The 23,836-nt window shown below is 46.3% G+C and overlaps 1 protein-coding gene across 1 annotated transcript; it reads right to left on the reverse strand.

The window, feature by feature from the left end:
- Nucleotides 1-4,826: 4,826 nt before the first annotated feature.
- On the reverse strand, nucleotides 4,827-23,414 carry DNAJB4 (DnaJ heat shock protein family (Hsp40) member B4). Its single transcript, XM_077278052.1, is given in 4 exon segments — nucleotides 4,827-9,241; nucleotides 9,244-9,373; nucleotides 14,353-14,924; nucleotides 23,049-23,414. Coding segments are annotated over 4 exon segments (1,236 nt in total). The 5' UTR covers nucleotides 23,365-23,414; the 3' UTR covers nucleotides 4,827-9,023.
- Between the last annotated feature and the right edge of the window lie 422 nt (nucleotides 23,415-23,836).

A 23,836-nucleotide genomic window follows, 5' to 3' on the forward strand; every position in this document is an offset into this window, starting at 1 on the left:
GGACTCTACTACATTGCTACAAGTGAGTCTCCTTACACACCCAGGTCTGCTGGACTCTACTACATTGCTACAAGTCAGTCTCCTTACACACCCAGCTCTGCTGGACTCTACTACATTGCTACAAGTGAGTCTCCTTACACACTCAGCTCTGCTGGATTCTACTACATTGCTACAAGTGAGTCTCCTTACACACTCAGCTCTGCTGGACTCTACTACATTGCTACAAGTGAGTCTCCTTACACACCCAGCTCTGCTGGACTCTACTACATTGCTACAAGTGAGTCTCCTTACACACTCAGCTCTGCTGGACTCTACTACATTGCTACAAGTGAGTCTCCTTACACACCCAGCTCTGCTGGACTTTACTACATTGCTACAAGTGAGTCTCCTTACACACTCAGCTCTGCTGGATTATACTACATTGCTACAAGTGAGTCTCCTTACACACCCAGCTCTGCTGGACTCTACTACATTGCTACAAGTGAGTCTCCTTACACACTCAGCTCTGCTGGACTCTACTACATTGCTACAAGTGAGTCTCCTTACACACTCAGCTCTGCTGGACTCTACTACATTGCTACAAATGAGTCTCCTTACACACCCAGCTCTGCTGGACTCTACTACATTGCTGCAAGTGAGTCTCCTTACACACCCAGCTCTGCCGAACTCTACTACATTGCTGCAAGTGAGTCTCCTCACAGACTCTGCTTTGCTGTGCCGCCAGGCTCTGCTACATCGCTCACTTCTCCTACATTGCTGGGCTCTGCTTTACTACTCTGTTGGGCAGTTATCTGAACTCTGCTTTTTTACTTTTCTTCTCAGAGTCTCTGGCTTCTCTTTGGTCTACAACTCTACTCCTCCAGTTGCCGTCCAGTCTCTGTAGACTCCATTGCTCCCTCTACCAGTTCTCTTCGCAGCATTCACATCATCTGTCCATGCTAGATTACATCAGGACCAAGGCCTTGGAGATTCCACCTCTTCCAAGATATTGAACTTTTGGATAATTCAGTACTTTAATTCCTCGCTATTTATAAGATCTTAACTGATTGTGAGTGAATGCAAACAGATTTACTCCATGCAATATATTTCTATTCAGTCACCGAGCAGAGTAGAAACCAAAGGGGAATTTAACACAAACTGACCCAAATGTATGAAAGGTGCACCGAGAGTTCGTCAGAATGGGGTTTCTATTTCCTGAAAGTAGTAGTGTGCCAAAATCTGCACGTTTTTACACTGTAAATACAAAATCTGTAAGAATTTAATATATTGTGTCCTTGTGTAATTTCTCAAAAGTTGTCACAGATCTGTGCAAAAGCTTCATATAATTGCACCCAGTTCTGAAGGGACAATTTAAAGTGTTTTTTTTTCCCTTAGTTTACAAGTTTACAGTCACTCTATGTGACTGCAAACTTGTCAATCCTCACATAGCACGCAGTGCGCGCTGTGAGGATTCTCCGGCGCTGGGAACGGCGGTCATGTGATGCAAGTGCATACTTCCGACCACATGCCAACTAGACTGTGTCCTGCCTCACTCAAAACATTTGCATTAAGTGACGCCGTGCCCATCTAGTCAGCATGTGACCACGAGAATCACATACTTACAGCCACGCACCCGCTGCCTGCCCGGGAGAATCCTTACAATCGCGCTGCAAGCGAGGTGTGAGAATTCACAAGTCTGCAGTCACATAGAATGAGTTTGGTAGATGGACAGTGGACAACCCCTTTAACACACCCATTGTTGGGATCCAGGGGGTCAGACCCCAAATCCACAAATTATCACCCATCCTAATGTTACATGTTGAGAATAACCCTTTAACGTCATGTTTATCATCAGTTTACAGGAAATTCCCAATATCTGCTTTTTGTGTCCCATAGAACGCTGTAAACTTTTCTGTGTTTTTTTGTGCCGAGCGCTTTAATATCCATACCTCACAGATGAGATGATGATCTTTATTTAGTCGCTGAGTGGTCCTGGCACGCGGCGCCGGCTCTCCGCTTTCAGTCGGCAGTAGGAGGTCAGTTTGTTCCATGTGAAGTATCTCTGAATCACTGATAAAGTCTCCTGCTACAAATGTATCCAAGGAGAACAAAACAGACAAATAACTAAAATAGAAATGAAAGAGCCATGAAAAATATGTGCAGGCACTAAGAGCGGGCACACTCCTAAAACAAAGGCCATAAAACGCCTGCAGACCCTAAAAACTCAAGTAAAATGGCGCAAACTACAACACTTATTAACAGCCTATTAGCAGTACTCAGTCCCGGCGGTGCCAGTTTAATCACCATGGTGGTCGCTGTGTGATTTGGCGCTACAGGTCAGACACTTTTTTCTTACTTATGCCATCTCTTAATTACGTCCAGCCCTAAGGCTGCGTTCACACTTTGGGCTCACGTTACGGGGTTAGGGCACTACGAGACATTAAGAAATCTATACTGTACTTTCTATCTGACCCAGGACTTCCTGAGACCCTAGATGTCTACGATCTGCCCCCACCTCTTCTGGAAACGTCCCCCACCCCAGAACACCCACTTTAATGTGGGATTACATATTGGTAGTGGAGTTCCTGTAATCTCTGGGCCATTTGGAGAGAATGAAAATGTAATGAGACACCACTAAGCTTACAAATAATATAAAAGCTTCATCTCTGCTCTACACGGATCCTGAAAAAGTGTGAGAAGGTTCTCAAGAGAGGTCACAGTCCTAAATCCATGTAAACTTGTCAATAAAGTAGTGAAGCTTTAGAGGGGTTCTCAAGGGTTAGAAAAACATGTCTGCTTATTTTTGGGAAACAGCGCCACCCCTGTCTACAGGATGTGACTGATATCAAAGCTCAGCTCAACTGAAGTGAATAGAGCTAACCTGCCAAAATCACACTCAGCCCATGGACAGAAAAACAGACATATGCATAGTGCCGCTGTGTCATCGTATCCTCTGGAGCTTGGCGATGAGGACTGTGCGGCATTACATACTCCGTAGATACATTGAGGACTGTGCAGCGTTACATACTCCGGGTCAGACAGACAGACATATGCATAGTTCCGCTGTATCGTCGTATCCTCTGGAGCCTGGCGATGAGGACTGTGCAGCATTACATACTCCGCAGGTACATTGAGGACTGTGCAGTGTTACATACTCCGCAGATACATTGAGGACTGTGCGGCGTTACATACTCCGCAGATACATTGAGGACTGTGCGGCGTTACATACTCCGCAGATACATTGAGGACTGTGCAGCGTTACATACTCCGCAGATACATTGAGGACTGTGCGGCGTTACATACTCTGCAGATACATTGAGGACTGTGCGGCGTTACATACTCCGCAGATACATTGAGGACTGTGCAGCGTTACATACTCCGCAGATACATTGAGGACTGTGCAGCGTTACATACTCCGCAGATACATTGAGGACTGTGCGGCGTTACATACTCCACAGATACATTGAGGACTGTGCGGCGTTACATACTCCGCAGATACATTGAGGACTGTGCAGCGTTACATACTCCGCAGATACATTGAGGACTGTGCGGCGTTACATACTCCACAGATACATTGAGGACTGTGCGGCGTTACATACTCCACAGATACATTGAGGACTGTGCGGCGTTACATACTCCGCAGATACATTGAGGACTGTGCGGAGTTACATACTCCGCAGATACATTGAGGACTGTGCGGCGTTACATATTCCGCAGATACATTGAGGACTGTGCAGCGTTACATACTCCGCATCACTGTCTGTCTATTTTCCGGGTGTTACTTGGGATCCTGTAAACAGAAACCTTAAAAGGCGCGAACCTTTAACTGGTAGAGATCCAACAATCAGAGGCGGAAAGGTTTCATGAGGACAAAACCAAGAGAAGGATGAAATGTCTTCACGAGCAGCAGATTGCATAGATATAAAACCCATATCTGTACTGAAGCTGAAAAACTTTTCTTTTCTCTACTATACATTAATCACAAATTGTCAATACTTCTATCACTTTTTGCTGTTGATTCTTGGTCACTATACACACAGGAAACTGCTCCCCTTCCTGTTCTTCTGCTCAGGAGACCACCTCATGGGTCCTGGCTCATCATGCCCCCTATTGCGCTGTGCCACCACATCACGCAGTCTCGGCTCCTCCATTATTCTTGTCCTCCTGGTTTCTCACCGTGCGGCGTCACAGCTTCGTAGTTGCCAACAGTCCTGGATTTTATGGGACTATCCTGATTTTCAAGGTAAAATCCTAGAAAATTTTCAGCTATCCTGTGCGAAAAAGGGTCCTAAAAATGTGTGGTCTGCTGTGTATGGCACATGTCCAGGCGGAGGTTGGGGTGAGCCTTCAACATCAATATCGGTAATTATGCTGCTTCCTCGGGTCTCGTCCTTCTTCCAATTTCCTGACTGATGTGCTCCACGTGTAACTTCATCACCTTATCACATGACCAAAGAAGAAGGACTAAAGCAGTGGTCACCTGACCCGATGACATCACAACCAGGAAGGGAAAGGTCGCAGGATCCTATGTCCGAGAAACCAAGATCTAAACAACTTCCGAGGCAGAAAAACAAGGGCAAAGGGTAAAAACTTTTTAATGTATATATTAGAAATATATATATTTTTGTACGATTTGTCTCATCCAACTGCTTTTTTTTCAAAGTGGACAACCCCTTTAAACTTGAAAATTCCAGACAGCCATATAAATGAAGTGTTACTTGGCCACTATGGACAGTCCTAGGAACGAACAGATGTTGCCCTTTCCCTTTTTAAGTTTATTCTATTGTGCTGGAGCCGTCCAATAATTCAGAATCTCCTATAATCTGACACCTATCCTTCCCATTCAGGAATGTCTGTGGTCGCTGATTTCAGAATTATGACTGCAGTGAGATACAGATACTAATATTAAGGCATCTGCCGTCCTTGAGAAGAAAAACAATGAAACATATAATAATCTTATAAAAACCTTCAGAGTCTGAAAATCAATGAAGCAAAGACTTTTAATAAAACAAGGCACAGAAGATTCATTCTCAGCCCCTTCCACCTATGAACCCGGGACATAGACTCCAGCGAGGCGCAGAATACCGCCACCGCTTTCTAATACTCATGTAACAAAATATATATCTTTTTATTGTAAAGTGCATTGTATCCTCCCTAACACGATTCCTCCGGAGCGATGAGCATTCAGCGGGTGCAGAACAGCGGCAGCCGCCAGAACTTCATGGTGTTTGGGCTACGAGCGAATGACGTCCCTGAGTGCGAGCAAAAAGGTAAATACATTCCTGACGCGTCCACCAGCCGTGCATGTGTGCCGTTTACTAAACTTTTAAAGGTTTCTGTATATGTTGTAGCCGCTTGAATGTTGTGTAGACCCGCCGGATCCCAGCACCACAATACAAGCTGCTGCCAATCAGACTGGCAGCTGGTGTCATAGTGGAAGTCCGTCATGCGCTGCCCGTCGCTCGCACGCTAAAGTCAGCTGCCGGCTTCTGCGCCACCTAAAGAGGAGGACGCCGCATTGTGTGGGAGCGGAGGAAGGTGAGTAGGGTCATTTTTCTTTTTTTACAACAGCAGAATGGGTGATATATATACTAGGATGGAGAAAAATATACCAGGATGGGAAAAGGATAGAGGACATATACACCAGGATGGGGGACATGTATACCAGTATGGGCCCAGGATGGGGGACATATACACCAGGATGAGGACATACATATACCAGGATGGGGGACATGTATACCAGTATGGGCCCAGGATGACGGACATATATACCAGGATGGGGGACATATATACCAGGATGGGGGACATGTATACCAGATTAAGGACATATAAACCAGGATGGGAAAAGGATAGGGGACATATATTCCAGGATGGGGGACATATACACCAGGATGAGGACATACATATACCAGGATGGGGGACATGTATACCAGTATGGGCCCAGGATGACGGACATATATACCAGGATGGGGGACATATATACCAAGATGGGAGACATAAATACCAGGATAAGGACATATATACCAGGATGGGAAAAGGATAGAGGACATATATATCAGGATGGGGGACATACTGTATATTCCAGGGTGGGGGACATATACACCAGGATGAGGACATACATATACCAGGATGGGAGACATATATACCAGGATGGGCCCGGGATGGGGATATATATACCAGGACGGGTGACATATATACCAAGATGGGAGACATAAATACCAGGATGGGGGACATGTATACCAGTATGGGCCCAGGATGGGGGACATATACACCAGGATGAGGACATACATATACCAGGATGGGGGACATGTATACCAGTATGGGCCCAGGATGACGGACATATATACCAGGATGGGGGACATATATACCAGGATGGGGGACATGTATACCAGATTAAGGACATATAAACCAGGATGGGAAAAGGATAGAGGACATATATATCAGGATGGGGGACATATATTCCAGGATGGGGGACATATACACCAGGATGAGGACATACATATACCAGGATGGGGGACATGTATACCAGTATGGGCCCAGGATGACGGACATATATACCAGGATGGGGGACATATATACCAAGATGGGAGACATAAATACCAGGATAAGGACATATATACCAGGATGGGAAAAGGATAGAGGACATATATATCAGGATGGGGGACATACTGTATATTCCAGGGTGGGGGACATATACACCAGGATGAGGACATACATATACCAGGATGGGAGACATATATACCAGGATGGGCCCGGGATGGGGATATATATACCAGGACAGGTGACATATATACCAAGATGGGAGACATAAATACCAGGATGGGGGATATATATACCAGGATGAGGACAAATATACCAGGATGGGGGACATGTATACCAGGATGTGTGACATATATACCAGGATGGGCCCAGGATGGGGGACATATATATCAGGATGGAGAACTTATATACCAGAATGTGGGAAATCTATACCAGGATGGGGGACATATATACCAGGATGGGCACAGGATAGAGGACATATATACCAGGATGTGTGACATATATACCAGGGAGAGCCCAGGATGGGGGGACATATATACCAGGATGTGGGAAATCTATACCAGGATGGGCACAGGATAGAGGACATATATACCAGGATGTGTGACATATATACCAGGGTGGGCCCAGGATGGGGGACATATATATCAGGATGGAGGACTTATATACCAGGATGGGCACAGAGGGGATATATATACCAGGATGGGTCCAGTGATTGGGGCATATATACCTGGATAGGAGACATATATGCCAAGATGAGGGACATATATGCCAAGAAGTGAGGATGGGGCGCAGAATAAGGGACACATATACCAGGATGAGGGACATATCCCCCATCCTGAGACGCTTCCAGGTATATATCTACCAGGATTGTGGACATATATACATGGAAGGGGCCCAGGATGGAGTACATTAGTACAGGATGGGAGACATTACTACATAATGAAGAGGGGCAACGCTTATGTCTTCATGGGATTAAGAACACTATAAAGACCATACATCTGACCAACATGCAAAGGGAAGGGGGGGACCACATTTTGCATCGGCGTGCATTGAACTCTAATTACGGCATTGACTACAGCATATAAAAAAACTTTTAAAACCTTAGTTGCACTTTAAATAAAAATGGATACTAAAGCTTGCCAAGCAGTTTTAATAGCTGAGAGCCAGAACACTACCTATTTCTGGATGACCTCCACATACACATGCACGCTCACCTCACCTGAGAGTGCATGTATTCTAAATGGATAGAATGGAAGTCAGTGCCAGAAACCTAATTCAACATGACCTGCCCTTCTTTCCCTGGCATTAGATGGTCATCCTTTCCTGATGAAATCCACAGGCTCAGGGGGTGCAGCCAAAACTGAGATTGGAGGGGGGTCCTGTAATCCGTCCAGCCCTCATGTTTATGGACGGCAGATCAGCTCCATGAATGCTGCAACACTAAATCAGGACTATGGACAAAACGGGGCACAGAATTGGGAGCTTTTCACACAATCTCTTTAACAGAAGTGTGGGCCACAATAAGACCAACGCCGCCCCGGCCTAGACTGATGCTCCGTGTATTGTGTGTGCAGTGTCTGCAGAGCCGTGCCAGTGCGGGTAGTTAGGGGCTAGGTTTGCAGGTGGCTCAGGTGAGAAGAGGCTAGCCTATATTATTTGGGGGTTAGTTTCCATCCATTATAGGTCAGTTGCAGAGGGCAGGTGGAGCGGAGGGAAGCTACACGAGCAGATACAGTCCAGGTCTCGTAGCTACTGCATAAGAATCTTCTAGTGAAGAAGGTGCACATAAGAAGTAGAAGTTTGGATCAAAAGAGTACAAAGAGACAGTAATATGGCGTATCTGTAACGTTCAAGCCAAGCGCCTCATCTGAAGCAAAGCCACCGTGAGCGGAATCACGAGCAAGGGCCCGTCCGGCACATTACACGAGGTTGTGGCCACTCACGCTCCGCTGTGAACTTCTTATAGGCCTATAAATGGGTTATATCTGAATTCATAAGGACATCCATTCCCGATAATGAAAAGATGAATGGATCACTTCTGCCGGCCCTCAAATAGCAGAGCTCCCCATGTAAACAGGAGATGTGCTGCCGATGATATGCAAACTGCATGGGGACTATTCCTATCAGTCTGTATGGGGCCGTGCGAAAGGGCCTGACCCGGGCGCTCACGGGATTGTTACAGAAGAAAAGCTAATGCCGCATTGTGAGAAAAAAACGTATTCTCCCTATTTGATAAATGCGCAAAGCTGTGAAACTCACGTAACACCGACGCTTGTTTAAGGCCGTGCGGGATGAAGTCTGATGCCGAATATACCGCCAATCTAATATATAAGAACTACCGCTATGCATTGATTGCGTCATCACCATTATTGTGCTACTTGCAAGCTTCCTGATATAATGACCAGCTCCGTAATAACAGAAATGCCCCTACAGTAAACAGCCGTCATTAGTAGGCCTGTGCAACCCCCCAAAAATGGCAACAGCAGAAAACGTCCTCCGCAGGGTTATATACTGCCCACATCCAGCCCTCCAGACACTGGGGTAGTGCGGATGGACGGCTGGTCGCACGTTCTAGGATTGAGGAGTCTGTTCGGAGACCACTTGGTGCTTTTGGCCTCGTCTAGGACGCAGGCAGGTGCCGTTTCAGGATCTCCTTTGATGACTGTGGAATGCTGTCCGGGAAAATGACTTCGAACTCGATCAGAAGGTCTCCATGTTGATCAGGGCTTTTTGGAAAAGGGAGTCCGTACCCAATAATCCTTCGTCTCATTCCCGGCTTAATAACTTCATTTATGGTCATGGGGATGTTGCAGTTGTCCAAGGTGGGCACAGTAATGGAGCAGCCACACAAAGCCTGGAAACACAGAAAACACGTTACATAAACCGCAGGCAATGAATACATACGTTCCCGATCTGGCGGACTCGAACCTTCCTAGTATTATAGATAGATATACATCTCAGTGGCCGCCATGTAATATGTCATCCCTGGCTTCCTCCACCAGCTGTGTGACCTGCGATGACCGGCTGAATGCACGAGATGCCGGGACTCTGATGGAACAACCCTCCTAGCTGAAAGGGTCCTAGTGACGGACCAATCTTGGCCTCCTGAATCGGCACGCCAACCGGACTGAGGTACTTAAATGCCACCATCATCCTCCTCACCCCTCACAAAGCAACAGCGGGGTGCTGATGGATCGTTATGGCATTTGATGGCCTGCTTAAGCCCCCCACATAGTGGCCATCTTTGTGCTGCTATCAACCAAGCCGGTGGCTTGCACTTTATGAGAGATCACAAATTTTACTGTATACAGGAATGACAAAGTATATAAAGTACAAGCGACAAAATGATTGCAGGTTCCAGCCCTAAGAGGATTGCTAGGAAAAAAGGTAAAAAAAAAATTAAAAAATATTAAGAAACTATGAATAAAAGTTTGTTGTATCATCCTTTTCCCAATAAAAAAAAAGAAAATAAATAAACATATTGGGAATAATCAAGTCCTCAAATGTCCGATCTATCAAAATATAACATTATTCAATCTGCATGTTAACATCGAAATGCCAGAATTGCTACTTTTAGTCACAGGGCCCCCTAAAGCCCCCGTCTCACATAGCGAGATCGCTAGCGAGATCGCTGCTGAGTCACAAGTTTTGTGACGCAACAGCGACCTCCATAGCGATCTCGCTATGTGTGACACGTACCAGCGATCAGGCCCCTGCTGCGAGATCGCTGGTCGTGTCGGAATGGCCTGGACCTTTTTTTGGTCGTTGAGGCCCCGCTGACATTGCTGAATCGGTGTGTGTGACACCGATCCAGCGATGTCTTCACTGGTAACCAGGGTAAACATCGGGTTACTAAGCGCAGGGCCGCGCTTAGTAACCCGATGTTTACCCTGGTTACCAGCGTAAATGTAAAAAAAAACAAACAGTACATACTCGCCTTCTGATGTCCGTCAGGTCCCTTGCCGTCTGCTTCCTGCTCTCACTGACTGCCGGCCGTACAGTGAGAAGTGAGAGCACAGCAGTGACGTCACCGCTGCGCTCTGCTCTCACTGTACGGCTGCTCAGTCAGAGCAGGAAGCAGACGGCAAGGGACCTGGACACCGAAAGGCGAGTATGTACTGTTTGTTTTTTTTGGTAACCAGGGTAAACATCGGGTTACTAAGCGCGGCCCTGCGCTTAGTAACCCGATGTTTACCCTGGTTACCCGGGTGCTGCAGGGGGACTTCGGCATCGTTGAAGACAGTTTCAACGATGCCGAAGTCGTTCCCCTGATTGTTGGTCGCTGGGGAGAGCGGTCTGTGTGACAGCTCCCCAGCGACCACACAGCGACTTACCAACGATCACGGCCAGGTCGTATCGCTGGTCGTGATCGTTGGTAAATCGTAGTGAGACGGGGCCCTTACAGAGTGGGGGCTGATAAGGAGGCCCTCCTACAGAGTGGGGGCTGATAAGGGGGCACCCCTACAGAGTGGGGGCTGATAAGGGGGCCTTCCTACAGAGTGGGGGCTGATAAGGGGGCATTCCTACAGTGGGACTGATAAGGGGGCCCCCCTACAGAGTGGGGGCTGATAAGGAGGCCTTCCTACACAGTGTTGGCTGATAAGGGGGCCTTCCTACAGAGTGGGGGCTGATAAGGTGGCCCTCCTAGGGTACCGTCACACATTGAAATTTTCATCGCTGCGACGGCACGATTCGTGACGTCGCAGCGTCGTATAGTCATCGCTCCAGCGTCGTAGACTGCGGTCACACGTTGCAATCACGGCGCTGGAGCGATGCCGAAGTCCCCGGGTAACCAGGGTAAACATTGGGTAACTAAGCGCAGGTCCGCGCTTAGTAACCCGATGTTTACCCTGGTTACAAGCGTAAACGTAAAAAAACAAACAGTACATGCTCACCCGTCGGTGTCCTTCAGGTCCCTTGCCGTCTGCTTCCTGCTCTGAGTGCAGCCGTACAGTGAGAGCAGAGCGCAGCCTCTCACTTTCCGGCCGGCACTCAGAGCAGGAAGCAGACGGCAAGGGACCTGAAGGACACCGACGGGTGAGCATGTACGGTTTGTTTTTTTACGTTTACGCTTGTAACCAGGGTAAACATCGGGTTACTAAGCGCGGACCTGCGCTTAGTTACCCGATGTTTACCCTGGTTACAAGCGAAGACATCGCTGGATCGCTGTCACACACAACGATCCAGCGATGTCAGCGGGTGATCAAGCGACGAAAGAAAGTTCCAAACGATCTGCTACGACGTACGATTCTCAGCAGGGTGTCTGATCGCAGTAGCGTGTCAGACACAGCGATATCGTAACGATATCGCTAGAACGTCACGAATCGTAACGTCGTAGCGATGGAAATTTCAATGTGTGACGGTACCCTTACACAGTGTTGGCTGATAAGGGGGCCTTCCTACAGAGTGGGGGCTGATAAGGGGGCCCCCTTACAGAGTGGGGGCTGATAAGGAGGCCCTCCTACAGAGTGGGGGCTGATAAGGGGGCCTTCCTACAGAGTGGGGACTGATAAGGGGGCCTTCCTACAGAGTGGGGGGCTGAAAAGGGGGCCTTCCTACAGAGTGGGGGCTGATAAGGGGGCCTTCCTACAGAGTGGGGGCTGATAAGGTGGCCTTCCTACAGAGTGGGGGCTGATAAGGGGGCCTTCCTACAGAGTGGGGGCTGATAAGGGGGCCTTCCTACAGAGTGGGGACTGATAAGGGGGCCTTCCTACAGAGTGGGGGCTGAAAAGGGGGCCTTCCTACAGAGTGGGGGCTGATAAGGGGGCCTTCCTACAGAGTGGGGGCTGATAAGGGGGCATTCCTACAGTGGGGCTGATAAGGGGGCCCCCCTACAGAGTGGGGGCTGATAAGGTGGCCCTCCTACACAGTGTTGGCTGATAAGGGGGCCTCCCTACAGAGTGGGGGCTGATAAGGGGGCCTTCCTACAGAGTGGGGACTGATAAGGGGCCTTCCTACAGAGTGGGGGGCTGAAAAGGGGGCCTTCCTACAGAGTGGAGGCTGATAAGGGGGCCTTCCTACAGAGTGGGGGCTGATAAGGTGGCCTTCCTACATAGTGGGGGCTGATAAGGGGGTCCTCCTACAGAGTGTGGGCTGATAAGGGGGCCTTCCTACAGAGTGGGGGCTGATAAGAGGGCCATCCTACAGAGTGTGGGCTGATAAGGGGGCCTTCCTACACAGTGTGGGCTGATAAGGGCCCCCCTACAGAGTGGTGGCTGATAAGGGGCCCTCCTACAGAGTTGGAGCTTCTAATGGGGCCATCAGAGTGATGTCTTTTAAGGGGGCCATCTTACAGAATGGTGGCTACTAAGGGGGACAATATACTGTTTGGACTACTGTGTAGGTCATCATACAGGTTAGCGACTACTGTAGGGACCGTCATAAAGTGAGGGGGCCATCATACAGTGTGGGAGCAATCAAACAGTGTGGTGGCTACTAAGAGGCCATTATGTAGTGTGGAGGCTACTGTGGAGGCATCATATAGTTTTTGGGGCATTATGCAGTCTATAGTGGAGCTGTAGTTACATCATACTGTGTATAAGGGAGTTATAGTGACAGACTGTGTAGTGGGGCTGTACAGGGGAAGTCTCAGTGGACATTAGCAATGTTAAATGGGCACTTATTGTTATAAGGGCACTCTGGTTATTGTGACTGTGCTGTAATCTCTGCACTGGAGAAGTTGTCATGTCGGTCTGGGCCAGATGGGAAAAGTGAGCGACTCCATCAGATAGAACATCAGCTGTAAGTCACCATCTATAACTGTGCTGTGACCTATTACATGTTCGGCAGGACCGGTATCTACCACTACGTGGGCACTATATGGTGGCAATATCAGAGTTGGCCTTTGTATAGTGATTTATTTCAGTAACAGCTCGGTTATCTGCTGAGGTTCTCTTACATCCAATATTACGACGTGTCACCATAGCTGTAATCAGGGTTACGGGTTAGGGGCCACTCAGATATTTAGCTCCCCTGAGATGAACCTCTAGCTACACCTCTCAGTTCAGGTATAACATTCTGTACGGAGTACGGCGCTGTATACAGAGGTCTCATATGTAAACCTGTTTGACATCCTCTATTAGGATCATGCGTTACAACTACTCACTGCATACATCATATAAAAAAACCCTGTAAATTAGACGCAAACAGTGACTCTTTGAGAGCGTAAACCAGTAAAACCAGTTCTGCAGTCAAAATGAGCCCCTGATTTTACTGGTGGTTGGAGCGGACGTGACGATGGACGGTGACTGCACACAAGACGTCTGTATGTGCAAAACACACTTATTCTATCCAGAGAAGCAAGCCTTTGTGTGACCAAATGGCCGGCCCTCGGGCGTTCTCTCACTGCGTCCTCCGCTTCATGTGATCAGTTTTCATTTTCAGACCCTCCGATTCAAGTCTTAGTCCCCGACAAGGTAGCGATTGACTTATGTTACAACATACGGCTGTAGACAACACATACGGCAATAGAAGGACCATTGAGTCCAATGTTTCCCCCCATATTACAAGCCTGTCATCTACATATTTTTTGAATCGTTCTCAGGATATTATTTCTTAAAGTCACTTTATGTAAACTACTTCCCATCCTGTGTCTACAACGTTTGTCCTTTGTGCACTACGAGCTCGGCCAGGAGGGATCGCTGTATAGGTCTCGGACTTTGGAGAAGTGCCCTTCAACCATGGCGTCAGATTAGTATCATACAAAAAAATGTCCGTGCAACACTTCCCTATGATCAAGTCTGTCCCCCGAAAAGTCACAGTCCTCACTCTGATAAAACAAAGTCGTCTAGACAAAAGAGTTATAACTAACAAAGTGGCAACCATAAATCTTACCTCTCGTAGGCTGATCTGTAAAGGGCACACAATGTTCGAGCCGTCCCTCTTAAAATGTGCATGGGGCTTGTCCTTTATGACAAATACTACATCGGCAGGAATGGTCATGGGCGCCTCGTCTCCCTCTTTGGGGAATGTGATTTTGGTGCCTTCTTTCCATCCTTTCTTTATCTCGATGGTCAGGATCTTATCCTCAGTCCGTGCTGTTCTTCCATCAGGATTCATCCTCTTCCTGGCGATTCTCATTCTTTTAGTGCATCCGTGGTATATCTCCTCTAGAGACACTTTCAGCTCGTGGATTATTGGGGGATCCTGTTTGCGTCGTATCTGACCAACCTGGTTCTTTTCTCTTGGAAACCCATTCATGCCAAAGCTAGAAAATGAGCTGAAAGGATCACCATCCAACTCCATGTCCTCGTCGTCCCGACCGCTGGGCATTCGTCTTCCGAAGAAGATTTCAAATGGGTTTGCTCCACCGAAAAATGCAGCAAAAGTGGCGTGTGGATCTCCATGAAACGTGTAGTGGAAGTTTCCTCCGTGTCCATTTTGTGCCCCAGGTCCTCCTTTAAGTCCTAGAATTAATGATAGAAAAACATTATTGCAAGATTCTAACAGGATTTTGATACAATGTCATTTCTGGACTCTTCCCAATAACGCAAAGGTCAAACTTTCTGATCAAAGAAATTGGGTGAAAGCAGTCACAGGATGGGCTGTTAGATGCAGTAGTTGACCAACAATTGGGCAACAGATATTCCCGTCTAGAAACGTGCACAATAAGTCGAGCGTTCATGTTTTTGAGTGAGAAGAGAGACAGGGGCTTAACTCCTGGGTGGACCAAAGATTGGACATGTTGAAATCCAATATTCACTACCTTTTTTTTCACCCAACAGCTCCCATCAGGTGTTCCCTCCACGCCCTAGAGAGTCTCCCGAATGTGGCGATGCACATGAAATGGCTGTTGGCACAACGTTCATTCAGTTGACGGCAATGAGCTCTCTGCTCAGCCAACATGTGTTTTCAATGGAGAGAGACACATCTAGGTACATTCAGATGGGCCGACCTGGGCCCGTTAACAAGCGCCGATCCACTATATATATATATGTTGATGTTGCTTATTTACTGGTCTGTTTACACGGACCAACAAGCCCAGATGTGACAAGAACAATTACTAATACCATCGTTATGCCCCCTTCCCTTACAGCATCATGTTATCGGCAGCACATCTGGTTACACTGGACGATGTGCTACCGATAATGATGCTTTTTGTGGAGGCATAAACCATCCAATCACCAACGAGAGATCGCTTTTCTCGTTCATTCGGTGATCGTCATCATGTCTGGACGGATAGGTGGGAACGAGATGGTTCCCTGATTTTGAGCTAGTCTACATGCACCTTCTTCAAGCATATCTGCAGGTCCTGCAGAGATTGTTGACCTCTGCCTATTTTCTTCTAATGCAGCATTCTGAGTCAGAACTTAGCACGATACTGAAAGCATCTTTAAAGAAGACCTTTCACTGGATTTTCTGTTAATTTTACATCCTCCAATTTCAGCTGCTCCATTGATTCCGGAACAGTTTTTCTTCTGTTCCGATCCCGTCCAAAGTTATGTTCCCCGGTAATAATGGAGCAAATTTTCCCTTCAACAACGGGGCGTGTAGCACAGAACTTTTCTGTGGGTGTTTGCAGTTTCTTTTCTGATACTAGCCAGTCAAAAAACGTCCGTGCCCACAGAGATGGTCTTTGCATCATTATTACCAGGAGGCATAGTTTTGGAATGGAGAGGCACAAATGGAAAAGGAAAACTGTTTCAGAATCAGAAATTGGAAATGGTTCTCAGTTAAAATAAAAAAAATAAAAAAATCCAGTGAGAGCTCGTCTTTACAGGGGTTTTTCGCATGTTTGTTAATGGTTAAAATTTCAAAGTGCGTGTAAAAACAAGTAATTATTCCATTCACTTCTAATTAAAATCCTCTCCATTTAAGCGGTATATTTAATTTCATAGTTTTCCATTTGATGTCTAGGTTACCGGCCACCTCTGCAAGGTTTGGGTCCATAGTCGGGGAGCATCTACAGAGACACTGTGCTGCGTCAGAGGCGAGACTGGCTCTGCTGCAGGAAGCACTGGAGGCGACAATGCACCCGAGCTTCTCCCAATTACATGGACCGTCCACGCGGAATTTCTCATGACCGGCACATTGGATCTCTACAAAAAGGTAACATTTTTGCAGGGGGACAAATGTAAAAATGTGCTGACCGGTCCCTCCAAATACATAATATCAGATAGGTCATACCCCATAACCCCATGCTGCTCCGATTGTGTTTGTTGCTACTTATGTTCTCAGCCTCATTCTGCATCTCAAACTTACAGAAACACATAAGTGTCAAGTATGGAACAGAAGGTAAGAAAATACAAAGTAATCAGCATGAAAGTATGATGAAAGTAACCATGGCAATGAAGACTATAGGAATGACGCTTTCATCTGCTGGGGAAAGTTTATTATTAGGTTCTGACTCGATGCACATACATCACGGGCTGATGAGATGATAAATCTGCTGCCACTCACTTTATTCCACTTCTTGGTGTGAGGCAGTGAGGGGGATCATATGTGAGGGTCGTTATGTGTCCCCCAGGATGCGCATAGAAACGTATTGAGGTGGCTGGAGAGCATTGCAGTCGCAGGCATAGCTGTGGCTGCAGTGCAAAATAAAAGTATGGACCTGGTCAAGTTATTTGGCCAAGGCAATGTTTAGGAAAACCCATTAAGGGTTTTTATTTTTGGAGCGAACTACAGGATGGTAGTGGGGCGGTTTGCTCCCGCCAGCCGGGTCTTACAAGTGGCCCATGGCCACAGATTCCATTTAAAAACCCTATCGTAAAGGTTGGGTATGTCAGTCTTGGTTTGTAAACTGCAGGGCAGGTGGCTCAGCAACATCCAGCTTGTGTGAAGTATCACGGAGCAGAGTGAAGCAAAAATGCCTGGCACCCCTCAGCGTGACACGGCGGTGAAGTTGCCCACGGCAACGGGTCTCGGATACGGACTGTCTTGACGCCCTGGCTGCGAATCGAAGGATACCATTTGCTTTCCATTTGTGAGTTTCTTTGGACATTAAAGACATTTGCTTTGAACTTTTATGTGGTCCCTGCCTATCTGTTTGCACTGCACCAACCCCGCTGCACTACATTGGTCACATAAAATTTGCTCATCTTGTGTCAAATATGTTGGCATCATTTTGTGCATTTTAACCTGCCCAACCTCAGGTCTTCTCCAGTTTCGGCAATGAACAAGCAGCAGATAGACTGCCATATTAAACAGCTATTACTACGAGCATTTGATACATCACCAGTAAGAAGACGACTGCTGAAAGGGTAAAAGCACTCAATGCTTGTTCTGCAATTAGCTCCAAACATGGCGACTGCAAACATGATGCTACAGGCCTTAAAGAGTTCATAGTGCAAATGCAAATCAAGGGCAGTCTGCAACAGTGTGGCGGTAATATTTAGGAAAGTAGCAATACAAATCAGATCTTAGCTTGTAGCAAGAGTGCACAAATATCGACCACAGAGACCATGGCCTTCCGGGTATGTGCACACGGTCAGTAAGCTCTGCAGGTTGGACGCTGCGTACCTCTGCAGCGTCCAGATGTTACAGCATAGTGGATGGGATTTCAATAAATCCCATGTCCACTCTGCATACACCGGCGACCGCGGCTTTCCTGCGGAGATGAACATGCGGCGCATCTTTTCAGACTGCAGCATGTCAATTTATCTTGCAGAGACACGAGTCTCCGCAAGATAAATGTCACCCGTACAATGTATAGGACGTGCTGATTCCGCGCGGTTCAGGTGACCACAGAGGATTCACCTGCGTTCAATAGCCGGCAGCGCTTCAGACGGAGCGGACATGTGCTGCATCCAAAGCGCTGCCGATTACTGACCCTCCTAATAAAAGGTCTAGCATTTTGTACGCCTTCTCCAAACAGCGAGCACTTGTATCTGTGGGTGACGAAACAGCAGGGACCGCTCCTTATTTGGGAGGGGTCCAAAATGGAACCACATTTTAACTGTGTATGTGACTGTACAGTGATGACCATGTCAATGCAGCTCAGCCACAATGCCAAAGAGACTGGAGATGGAATGAAACATATGGCTCCAGCCCTGGCATTTCCTAGAATAACACTGAGTGGGTGGCGCAGACAGAAAACCACATTCCACGTCTGAGAGTACGGGGCTGTATACAAAACAGCCATAAATCAGGGGATCAAGGCTATAGCATATACTGCATGTGTCTGCCAGAATCAAAACTTTATTATCCTGGGCCCCCCTATAATCACGTCATTTATTACAATGGGGTCCTATCTGAATACAAGCTCTGTACCCCTACAGTATTGCTGCCAACATTTCTGGGGTGTTTTAAGTTCCATCCCAAACCCTGACAGCTCGTCCTGGGAATATTCACCCCTCCCGGGAACACCTTTCACTTTTGGTTTGGGCGGCTATTACATAGCTACCTGAATTGTTTTATTGGCCGATAGCGTAACTGGAAACATTGGGTTTGCAAAGGAGACAGTCAGCAAGACAAGCTAGAAGGATTTACTGGAAGAGTTTAAGTAAGTTGTCCCACCCTATACATATAAATCTTACTCAATGTATATGGAGACGTTCTGTAAATATCCAAAAAAGCTTTCTGGAATAGTCTCATAGACAATAATATTTGTTGTTTTTTTTACAGTAAAATCCAGGCTCCATAATAGGCATGACTGTAAGTTGCAGAAGAGGTGCACAATTGTTTTTGGTGGCGCGACTTGTCTGATAATTGCGGTTGTATCACACACCACCATATATCCCCGACTGGCGCCAGGTAGCTGGGCGGCCATGGGCACAGATGTGCTAAATTAGCATTCTGACCCTGTCCCCTACAGGAAGGGTGGGCAGAGGTCGGGAAGGCCTTAGGGGGTCTGAGAGTCCCTTGGATTCCTGCCCCACGTTCCTCTTGCACCAGATTTGGTTAATCTCCCCACCATTTTTCTCATGCATGAAAGATTTACCTGTATACAGAAGCTGTGAACAGTGATTTGCCTTTTATACTGAGGATTTGCCAAAACTGTAGTTGTCAAGGAGATCAGTGATCGCAACGACAGCCGAATAATTCTTCATTTGTCGCAATTAACGTTTCCATGGATATTACAAAAATGCAGGATTTTGTTTTCTGCTTTAATTTAATGGTGACAGAACTTAAAGGGGTTGTCTCAACAGAATTTCTTCAAGAGGCGGGGCGGTGCAATGATTGACAGTTCGGGCCTATGGCATGGTCCTGCAGCTGGCCAGACCACTGAAGCCGCGAGGATCTAGCGGTCCGGCCAGCTCCAGAGCAGCGCTCATAGGCTCAAAACTATTGACACCACTGGCATGCCTGGAGAAGCAATGTCTGCAGAGAAAGCTTAGGCAAGCTAGTACTGTCAATTACCAGTGAGGGAGGCGAGGACATGCCAAGCCGGTGGGCAGAAAGGTGCACTGAGCCTCTTGGCCACACCCAGGGTGCACCAAACATACTAATTAGCATGTATCATTAAACTTCAGTTTCTGCAGAACAGACACAGATTGGAACCATAAAGCTGATTTTAATAGGGGCGATCTCCACTACAAGGCGATGTGCTTAGCTTATACGGACAGCTGGGATTACAAATGGGAAATATGATAAATAGCTTCCACATTGCCCTAACACTACTTACCCCCACTAATCAAAAGAATTGAAACGTTAAAATGCAACATGGAGACAATGTTTCTCCAGCAGCAAATATGGAGGCCCAGCAGATACTGATAAGTAGGGGCTCCTCAATAAATGCATTGCCCCCAGGCCTAGGTATATGGAGTATAAGTTCTGCTACATGTCGTTATATTCTCCCCCATGCCTGGGTATATGGAGTATAAGTTCAGCTACATGTCGTTATATTCTCCACCAGGCCTGGGTATATGGAGTATAAGTTCTGCTACATGTTGTTATAATCTACATCTGCTTTCATGATTTTTCACTGATTGTACAAGAACAAGCCCAACAGTGTTACTGATCCTGTGGGAGCTGACGACGCAGCGCTATAATGAAGCCGCACACTGAGGATCACTGCAAAATCTGCAAGATGTTAAACGCTGCCCCCCTCCTGGAGACGCGGTCCTATGGCTTGTATTCTTATGGCTTGTATTCTTATGGCTTGTATTCTTATGGCTTGTATTCTTATGGCTTGTATTCTTATGGCTTGTATTCTTATGGCTTGTATTCACTGTTTGCAATTAGGATTCAGGAATTTCATGACATCATGTAAGATTCTCAGTGTCCGCGGCTGGAGCCAGAGACGGCAGTCCTGTACATATCGTGCAGGAGCGAGGACGTCTCTCCAGCTCCATGATTTCCTTTTGTTGCTTATGACAATGACATAGTAGTAACCATCCGGCCGCCATAGTTTGTCTATTACCCTTTTTGGTTACTTTTGTCTCTTTTCTAATATTTAGCATGTGGTGTTGAGTACATTACCATCGCTCAGTATCACCTTGTTTATACTTATGTGATACTATGTTAGCGTCACATTTACAAGCACCAACCCTGTAAGACTTGGCACCTAGGATTAGTTGTTAGATGTCCTATTACAATGCAGGTAAAATCTAATTGAATTTAGTGCATTTTTCTAGTTTCTCATATTTTTCCATTGTAGATTTTGTTATATCTATATTAGATTATTGAGGCTGCACAGTGTATTCGAAGGGAACCTGTGAACAGCTCAGAAGAGGGCAAGACTGGCTCTTGATTTATTGCTGCCATTTCCCCTCAGTAATCTCTTTTTTATCTATTTTCAAAATTAGCCATATGGTTCCAGAGATAGGGCTCTTGTTATTAGGGTTAGCTTTTATGGTCTTTCCTCAGGGGCGTGGCTTTCAGGGTACTTATGCAGGGCAGCCCTAAGACCCTGCCCCCAGAGAGTCATGTGAGCATTGCCCCCTTGGCAAAGAGCATAAAAAATTAGCACTAAATAAAAAGGCCCATACCACTGGTACAGTATGGTGGATTTAAAAAAAAAAAAAAAAAAAAGGTGTAATACTTAGAAGAACAGAGGGAAAAACATAAGAGGGAAAATTGGACGCTAATGACCGGCACTCTAAGCTCACACGTTGCACAAATTACACTTCACTGGATGAGACTTATGTAAATCCCTCGCACATCATACCTCTATTTTTTTACGCTGCGGAAATTGATCTGAGGTGCAATTTTGTAATCTGTGGCAAGTCAATGCCTCTAGGTGGTAAGTATGCAAAAAATCTGTACATTGTTTGTATACTATACAGCATTTACTCCTGTTTGTATCCTAGATTTGGATATACCCATTCCTTTACCCTTCTAACCCCCCTTCCTCGCCCTTCCCCTGCCTATCTCTCCCATTGCAATAAATAATGTCTTAAGTATAGTAAAATATTGAGAGAAGATATACTTAAAAGATAGAAGTGATATGCCACATCCACAGCTTGTTATTGTTAAAAAAATTTGTTTTTTTTTTTCTTTCTTTTTGGAAACATAAATAAAAATCTATTGAAACAGAAAAATATAAATAAATCGCAGTGAAAAAAAAATAGCGACAAAAGAAAAATACTGATGTAATAATGGCTTCTGTGTTCACCTTCCAGATTTTTTCATTTCTAAAATGTTAAAATAAAGCATTGTAACTTGTTATGGGTTTTTCAGTTTTTTTATTACATTTTTTAGGTAACAATTTTATTACCTTGAGCCTAACCCTAAATCAGTCCCTAAGTTTAAAAATATAACAGCAGCTCTCAGTAATGAATAAAGATTGATTTCAATCAAGTGTCTTTGTTCCTTGGCTGCTCACTTTTTTCCTTGCTGCCTTCCGTACTGAGATGACAAACCTCACTTCATTAGTCAGAGCTTTGTCATTTCAGTTGCTGCCTATGCAGAGCACAGAAGCTGATGGCAAGTCTCATCTCATCAGTTGTGCTCTGCATAACCAGCACTCACTGCATGCTTACAAGCACGGACCACTTTACAAGGTGGACAGTGCTGGGAAGCAGCGAGTTGGGGTGAAATTTTGCAATCCCATAGACTGTGGCACATGGGGTAACCGTGCCCCTGACCCCCCTAGCGCTAAGCCACTGATATCAGGCCCTTTCGTGGTGCACAAACTATACATACAACACACATGTGATGAGTGTCGGCTTATTATGATGTATCAGATCGACGTCACTCGCTATTTTATTGTCCTCATACATGGTATAACACTAGATTAGACACCAGCCCATATATGTCGCAGGCACCCATGCTCCCATGCAAACAGTCTGAATGATTGCAGCAGCTGCTTTGATAAATCCTAGGATCATGGGGTCTGGCTCAGTCGATATTAACCAGCGGGTCTCATCCCTTTTTTACTGACGCACGATAGCGACACCCCCCCAATCGATGTCGTCTATAAACATAGCAACAAAAATGTCCAACCTGAGCCTAGGATGTTTCCATCTGACGTCGATTTAAAGCCGCAGCCACAAAAGGAAATAATGCAACAAAATAAACGTAAACATATCCCATCCACTAGGGTTATTGGGAGTCGTGCGGAATACAGGTATTAACCCCTGGAGCACCATTTGACTATCAGTCGTCCATTGCATGCGGGAAGGATGAGACGTAAAGATGATACCTACCCTCCTCCCCGTATTGATCATAGATCTCTCTCTTTTTGGGGTCACTCAACACCTCGTAGGCTTCTGCTATCTCCTTGAACTTCTCTTCTGCGTGGGCCGACTTGTTCTTGTCCGGGTGCCACTTCAGAGCTTGCTTTCTGTAAGCTTTCTTGATATCCTCCTCTGAAGCCCCCTTCTCGATGCCCAAAATTGAGTAGTAATCTTTCCCCATAGCCCCTGTGATGACAGGACTGGAATGGTCAGAGATACTCGTCCCTAATGGGATCCAAATAGTGTGTCCCCCCGAGTGCTCACCGATCCATCCCCTCCTGCTCATATATAGAGATCAGCTCCCTGCCTCCCATGTACGTCTCTCTGCTGCCTGCAGAATTTACCAGCTCTTTCTACAAGGTTTTTTTTTTAAACAAGCCGAAGCTTTATTAGATAACAGGCTGCAAAAATTCTACCGAACTCAGAGAACAGTTTCCTATTGTGCCCAGATAAAGCGGGTGACACAGAGAAAAGTGCCCTGTGACCAGGAGGGACGCACATCAACAAGAGACCCACTGCTCCATGTGTGCAAGATAGCTCACATTATAGGATTTCAAAAGTACACATCAAAGAAACATTTTAACAAAAACACAGAAAGAGGAACCTTACATTACTGATCCGGAGTTATATTCCAGATCCAGAGCTGCACTCACTATTCTGCTGGTGCAGTCACTGTGTACATACATTACATTACTGATCCTGAGTTACATCCTGTATTATACTCCAGAGCTGCACTCACTATTCTGCTTGTGCAGTCA

Source organism: Ranitomeya variabilis, chromosome 8, assembly GCF_051348905.1.
Source record: "Ranitomeya variabilis isolate aRanVar5 chromosome 8, aRanVar5.hap1, whole genome shotgun sequence".
Lineage (NCBI taxonomy): Eukaryota > Metazoa > Chordata > Amphibia > Anura > Dendrobatidae > Ranitomeya > Ranitomeya variabilis.